General features: G+C 55.0%; 1 protein-coding gene across 1 annotated transcript in view; it reads right to left on the reverse strand.

The window, feature by feature from the left end:
- The window catches only part of ANTXR1 (ANTXR cell adhesion molecule 1), a 258,401-nt gene that overhangs the window by 71,653 nt on the left and 179,213 nt on the right, over window positions 1–7,535 (reverse strand). Inside the window, exons 13-14 of the mRNA XM_045294087.1 lie at window positions 6,847–6,942; window positions 5,410–5,577 (exon numbers count right to left, since the gene is read on the reverse strand). Coding sequence (XP_045150022.1) covers window positions 5,410–5,577; window positions 6,847–6,942 — 264 coding nt within the window. The remainder of the gene's footprint in view (window positions 1–5,409; window positions 5,578–6,846; window positions 6,943–7,535) is intronic.

The following is a 7,535-nucleotide window of genomic DNA, read 5'->3' on the forward strand; positions in this document are numbered from 1 at the left end:
GGGACAGCTCCGAGACCCAGTGCTGTCCCACGAGAAGGCCAGTGGCTGTCAGGCCAGGGCCAACAGGATGGCTGGGCAGGGAGGTGAAGGGCAGCCAGCCCCCCTCCCCCACCCAAGTCTCTTGGGTTCTGCAAACAGCGCAGGCGTAGTTGCCCACTTGGTCTGGCTCTCTGGCAAGGAATGGTGGGCCTGGCAAGGGAAGCCCTGGCTTTCGCCAATCTTTTGTCATTATTTCTGGTCATTTTCCGTCGCATGGAGGAGTGACTGCAGGAGGGACATGGCTTCTCTGAAGCCTTGGGAGCCTTTCAACAAGCCTGAACCCAGTTCTGGTCTTCGTATGTGGTGACCATCTAAGCACCCAACCTCGAAACCATCAAGCTCACCCCGAGGGACTGAGTGGAACGTCCCCAGAAGGTTGGAGGTGTTGGATATGCAGGGAGTGGAAACAGGGCCAAGCAAAGCGCAAGAGCCTGGGAGGAGGAAGGGATGAAGTGTGGTCAGAGCCTCGGTGCCTTGCATTAGCCTGGAGGACCGGGAGGGCAGCGTCTCCGTGGACCCTCCCCTCGATGGGGTCCCATGGGGCTGTCCAGCAGAGGTGCTTCCAGCTCCTGGCCTTTCCATAGGCCTCTGGGGAGTGCCTGGGAAGGCAAGCCATGCAATGCATTTGCACGAGACGATGGCCTCTTTCGCTGTGGAAGCAGGACTCTTCCAGGACCTCATGGGAGGCCCGGGCCCGATGTGTTCTCCATTTCATAGCACCGGTACCAGCTGATGCCGGATTAATTGTGGCGCATGGTGATTCCACACAGGTCCGGGTGGAAATGGGCTCCACAGTTTCCAGTGGCTGATTTTTCGGAGCTGGATGGTTCTCGGCTAGCCCGAGGACAGGAGGGGGCAGAGAGTGGACTGGTTGTTCTTCACAAGCTCCCTGTCCCTGTCCATTCTCCGTGTGCCTCTGCCTGGCTCACGCCCTGGAAGGCTGACCCCGACACTTGCGTTCATGTAGCGTCCTGCTGGACTGGTCAGTGGGCAGCAGCAGCAGGAGATGAGACGAGAAGGGTGGGTATTTGTTCCTTTGGCTCCGCCCTGCCGCAATGCACTCTGGGCAGCAAGGGCACACCCACCTGCAACAGGTAGGGTGCCAGCACACTTTCTTCCACAGAGGGCCAGAGAGTATAAACGTTTTAAGCGTTGTCAACTTAATGTGCAAGGACATAAAACCGAGGGTCTTAGGTGGGTACTGACGAAACCAGTTGAAATGTGACCAGTGGAAAGCCGCCTTAGCTTTTGGGCCATACACACAGAGGTGGTAGGGTGATGGTCGGAGCTGCTCTTGGGCGGCTGCTTCCGTGGGGTCCCAGCTCTGGGGCTCCACTGACATCATTTCTCACCTTGCCCTGGAGAGCTGGGGTGGACAGCGCCTGAAGCTGGTAGGGCCTAGCTCCCTCACCACCCCCGTGGGCTCCTTTAGCCTTAAGCGTGCCCCTGTGAGTTTCTTCATTCAACAACTGCAGTCTGACCCTTGGCATATGCTTTCTGTTTCCTTCCAAGACCCTGACTAATCCAGGGGAAAGGTGTAGAGTCTAAGGTACCAAATTGTCCAGGCCCAGGGACGGTCAAAGGCTTTGTGAGCTCAGCTGAGTGTGAACACTGGGCTGGAAGATTAGCTCTCTCTCCGGAGAAAAAACACACTCTACTTCTTCTGAAGTCCCGTGTGTGTTTTTAACCTCAAATGCTCTGCTCTTCTCTCAGCTGCCCAGCCCAGATAGGCTTAGGAGTAGCTCTTGGGTGCCTTCTTTGTCCTCAAAGAGATGGAAGAAGAGTGGCACCTGCCGTGGATGGAGAGTCCCAGACTGATCTGCCTGGACCTCAGGAGAGAGTATGCAGGCTGGTGCTCTGGGCTGATGCCATGGTGACACTGCATGGCTCATTGACAAGAGATGGTGGGGTCTCTCTGGTGACAAGGGGCAGGGCTGTGGATTGAGGATTTAAAGATGAATCGCACAAAGTTGGTGTACCTGGGGGGTGGTCAAAATTGATTGGGAGAAGGCTTATGAACACGAATAATCACACCCACGGGCTCTTGACACACCTGTCACCTGGCTCAGTAAGTGTAGGACAGGGCTGCTCCACCAGGCCAAAGAGACAGGGTGTGCCCGAGCTGTTTAGCAATTCTGCCAGCACCAGCCTGGCACTTTTGGTGATCCCATGAGATGCAGATCCCAACCACCGAGCCTTAATCCGGCCCTTGGGTCTGGGGTGAAAATGCACCGGTGTGAAAGCTCGCTGAGACGCTGGATACAAATCACCAAGTGTGAGCACGGCCTGCTGCTTGCCTTCACAATCCAGGCACCTCACTTTCAGCCATCAGGGAGCCTCCCACCGAAGGCGACTGGACCCTTCTGTGACAGCTTCTATTTAAAAAGCAGGCATGCCAGGAACCCGCTTCAAAGGCAGAGAGAAGAGAGACCAGGAGTGAAGAGAAGAGACTCTCCATGGTGCCCCGGATAGGGCGACTAACACCAAAAGAGGCTAGAGGCTGGGGCAGGAAAGAGGGTCAAGGTTGAGCCCAGGAGCCAGCTAATCCGAGTGGTTCACCCATCTGAGCGAGCATGGTCTCCCTCCCCCGAGGGCTTGCTTAAACCCAGACTGCTGGGCCCCACCGTAGACTTTCTGACTCAGCAGGTCTGTGGCGGCCCCTGGGCATCTGCATTCTTCGCAGTTTCCAAGTGGTGTTGCTTCTGTGATTCGGGACCTGGATTTTTGAACCGGTGGCTTCTCACACACCTCCAAGGGAGGCAAGGACCAGAGGCTTGCGGGGGTGGGGGTGGGGGGGGTGGCCTGGGAGTTGGGGCAGTAGAGGGGCAGGACTCTCGCTGAGGGAGTGCGGGTGTGATGTTGGAAAAGGGAGGCACTGGGAGTAAGAGGAATTTCCCCACGATGACATAAAGCCAGAGCACTTTGGTGGTGGTGGTGGCTCTTGTGACTCTGAGACCTTAGGTGTGAGGCAGTGACTAGAGTCTGCGTTTCAATTTCCAGCTCTCCCAAGTGCCTCTGACACTCAGCCAGATTTGGAAACCTCTGAATACTGAGTGAGGAGCCCTGGTGTCCCAGTGGATTGAGCACTGGGCTGTTCGCTACAAGGTCCGCAGTTTAAACCCACTGGCCACCCTGGGGGAGAAAGATGGACTCTCTGTTCCCGCAGACATTCGTGGTCTTGGGAATCCCAGGAAGCAAGCCGGTGCCGTCTATCCTTGAGGGTGGCTGTGCACCAGAAGGACTCTCTGGCAGAGGGCATGCTTAGCATATGGGAGCACCTGGGACGTGACTCACAACTACTCTACAGGACAGAGTAGAACTGCCTCTGAGGGTTTCCGAGATGGGACACTTTGAAGGAAGCCGATAACCTCATCGTTTTTTTTTTCATGGAGATGGGTGGATTTGAACTGTTGACTTTTGCAGTTAGCTCCTTGGTACATGGTAGGTGCACAACACTGACAGAATGGATACTCATTCCGAGTGAATGTTGAGAAGGTTAGGTTTCTAAATGTCTTTGTCCAGATCCTTCTTGATTTCCCAGAATTCAGCCCTATACCACCCACCCACAGAGGGGCAATATGCTCTTAAGCTGACGTTAGGGCCCGGAAATACAATGAATGTTCTTTTTAAGCCCAGGGTTACAGAAACGCAAGCCTGGCTGTCACCAAAGAAGCCGTGTTCGTGCCACTAGGTACAGATGCCGAGGGGAAAACGACACAATAGAAAACTCCCTTTCTCCCTTCACGTCGGACAGGACAAGATATGACAAAATAACAATTTATAAATTATCAAGGGTTCATGAGGGAGGGGGGAGCGAGGAGGGAGGGGACAAAAAGAGGACCTGATGCCAGGGGCTTCAGTGGAGAGCAAATGTTTTGAGAATGATGAGGGGAATGAATGTACAAATGTGCTTTACACAATTGCTGTATGTATGGATTGTGATAAGAGTTGTATGAGCCCCTAGTAAAACGATTAAAAAAAAATGATGAGGGCAATGCATGTACAAATGTGATAAAAAAAAAAAGAAAACTCCCTTTCTTCCTCATCGCTGAGATTCTACTTGGCTCCTTCCTGTCTGCGCAGGCAGGGCAGGCACACCACTGCGTGCTCCACATTAGAACAGAACTGGAAGCAAACAGCAGTTGCTAGCCAGGTGAGCTGCATTTTGCCCACATCTTCCAGAGTTCAGTCTATTGTCCCGGGGGTAGCTTATCTTAGAAAAGAATCTCAGTGCTTTCAGTACAGCACCGCAAGCCCGGGCGTGGGCTTGCTGGACCACGAGAAGACAATCCACGGAATTTGACATGGTGTGTCTTTTGATTTCTTAGTGGAAGGGCTGATCTAATCTGAGCCAATAACTCTGGGAAACGACTAATATAATTTTGTTGGAATTGAAGAAGGGGTAAGACTTGGGCGCGTGCGCATGTGTGTGTGTTTATTTTCCTGGTGTGGTGGGGAGCATTTGCTCTGATATTGAATCTCAAGGTTGGCCCAACTCTGCTTGCAGTCTGGAGCTGGAGGCTAGGACCTGACTTGGGGCGTCAGATTCTAGAAGGTGGGCAGAGCGAAGCTTCACCCCATTGCCTCTTTCTCCTTTTTGAAACGAGAGCGTGGGGGCTGATCCTGTCTTAGAGTCCTTCCTGGGACCCTCTGACAATTGGCATCCTGCTGAGGCTGATGGGAAAGGCAAGAGAGGTAGGACCACATGGATTTAAAGACATCTGCAGCCAAAGGGGATAAGAAAAGAGGGCCTTCAGGAAGTGTTGCCTGCTGCTGATGGTATAACCTTTCCCAGCAAGCCAAGAAGGTTTTAAGCCCTCAACGTGTGGAGGGAAGAGAGACGGTGGAGGAAAACGTGGATTTGCTCGCAGTCAGAGAGAGTGAATTGAGAGTCAAGGCCACTCCAGGGCTTCTCAGCACCCCACGGTCCCCTTGGTGCCCCAGTACTCAGAGGAGAGGTGCAGGAGACGGGGCAGCAGGCAATGAGCCGGGTTTGTGTGAAGGTCAAGGGGGAGCCCTGGCCCCATTTATGGGGAGCGGCACTGGCTACTGCATGAAGTTAGGAGATGTCATGCGAATAGGGAACAGCCCCCTGGGGTTGCAGCTCCAGCCACGTGACTCACAGCCCTCCCTTTCCAATACGCTGTCCTGCTGGTCTGACCAGCCTGGTTCTCAACGTAGGTCATAAGGAATCGCGAAAGTAATCGCCCGCTCTTTCTTCCAAGCCCGTCATTTTAGAATCCCGCCGAGGGCGGCTGGATTTTGGTTTGACGTGCTATCGCGTCCGATGAGCAGATTCTTCCGGTGCCAGGCGTTGGCCTGGAAAGACGACAGGTCTGCCAGGAAGGAGCGTGAGCGAGAGGCGCCTACCTTGATGGGAGAATACCACTTCCGGGGCGAAGAGGGCCTCCGCAGGTGGCTGTTGAGATTGCGCGGCTCCGGGAACTCGTACTCCTGCTCGGGCATCTTGACTCTCGCATTCTTTGCCTTCTCCAACTTAGCCCCCTCTTCTGTGGAGCCCTTTTCTCCCCAACGAACCTAAAACACACGGAATGCCATCAGACAAAGCGACGCCCCGCGAGTCCATGTGCCTCGCCTCGGTGGTGCAGCGGTTAGGGTTGGGGGTAGCTCCAGGCTAGGCCGGAAGGAAGAGCTGGTCTGGTACACTCTCCCATGGGGCTGCTGCCAGTCAAAACCAACACCCATCACAGTAACAGGTGGGAGGGGTCCCTTGGCTCCTGCCGAGCTTGACTGCTAACCTAAAGCTTGGGCATTCAAGGCCATGCCGAGCTACCTGGGAAGAAAGCCCTGCAGTTCTTGTCTGAAAACCCAATGGAGCACAGCCCTTCCTGGGGTGCCATGAGCCAGGAATACCTTGGTGGCCAGCGAAAAATACGGCGGTGACAGCCTGAGCTGTCCACGGATCCTCAATTCTATTGGGTTTGAAGGGACAGAGGACAGGTGTGTGTGGGGGGGGAGCTGATGGGTCCGTCAGGGGGAGCAGGTCGTGTGGGTGGCCACGTAGAGGCTGCGGCACCCAGCCTGTGTGAAGGCCTTGTGGGCCCAGGTAAGCACTTAAGGCTTTATTCCCGTGAGAGAGGAGAGAGAGAGACCATTGGGTAAGGGTCGGGAGGGGGGTTAGAGCAGACAGTGGGTCTTCTCTGTCCCTCAGCGTCTGGGCTCTGGGGCTGTGCCTTTATAAGGCTGGGTCTCTCCGCATCTTTCTGCCCCCTACCGACAACCTGCTGACTGGACCTCCAGGAGTAGCTCTGGCTTGTTCGCTTGCATCTCCATCCCTGAGCCGTTGGTAGCCAGGCAGGTTCACCCAGCTCCATGCTCACGGCTGTGGAGTTGATGTTGTCTCCTAGCAACCCTGTGGGACAGGGTAGGATTGCCCCTGTGAGATTCCCGGACTGTAACGTGAATGGGAATAAAAAGCCCCATCTTTCTCTCGTGGAACAGCAGGTAGTTTTCGAACTGCTGACCTTGTGGATGGCAGCCTGACGCATCACCACCATGCCACCAGGGCTCTGCTGCCTGAGACCGTCTATCACGATCTCCCTTAAAAACCAAACAAAACGACCCAGCTCCCTGCCACCAAGTTCCTTTCAACTCATAGCAACAGTGGAGAACTCTAGGTAGACTAAGATGGGATAGAACAGCCCCCTGTGGGTTTGCAAGGCTGCCACTGCTCAGGGGAGTAGAAAGGCCTGTCTTTCTCTAGAGGAGCCCCCGGTGGTTTGGACCTGCCAATCTTGTGGATCACAGCCCACCTCTGCCACCAAGGTTCCTAAGCTGTGCACTGACCTCCATCCTTTTGATGCCTCCTACGCCCCGCCCACCGTAGTAAGAGGCGTCCACTGTAGGCCACTTCTTCTTCGGCAGGCCATCGTCGTCTTCTTCCTGCAGAGAGATGGCACCAGGTGAATCTGCTGCGGACTCACGCCGGGGCTGTGACTACCGAGTTCAGGTCTCTATGGCCCAGTGGATGAGGCAGCGTGCTAGGCGATGTTCCCATGCTACCACTTGGTCTCCTGGCCCTGGGCAAGTCACCATGCATATTTTCCTAATCTATAAAGTGTGTGTCGGGGGGGAAGCAGGACTCACGTGGTGGGGTTGTGGCTCAGTCCCTGGGCCTGTGCGTTCCTGCAGCTCTATTCCTTGGGAAAGAGTCCCTGAGAGGCACGCAGGAACTAAGCGAAAGGCTGGACCTGGAAGCCCTCGCCACTGTTCTCTGGAGGGAAGGTCTGGCAGACGGATTCCCAGAGGGTCTGCACATGTGGGGTGGACATGAGGGAGAAACAACTCCGGGGTCACTCACAGCAGCTGGCCTGCGCAGGGGCCCTTGTCTCCTCCCACCTCCAAAGTGATGAGGCCTGGATTTTTATCTTCAGCCCTGGTTGCCCACTCACCTCTACCCCTGGAAGCTCATTGTCACCTCCATGATACCGTGCCAAGACGTCCTGACTTTATCTGACGTCAAAGCGACTCCTCCC

The sequence above is a fragment of the Echinops telfairi genome, unplaced genomic scaffold (genome assembly GCF_000313985.2).
Source record: "Echinops telfairi isolate 266 unplaced genomic scaffold, ASM31398v2 ScPeMD7_2573;HRSCAF=3158, whole genome shotgun sequence".
Lineage (NCBI taxonomy): Eukaryota > Metazoa > Chordata > Mammalia > Afrosoricida > Tenrecidae > Echinops > Echinops telfairi.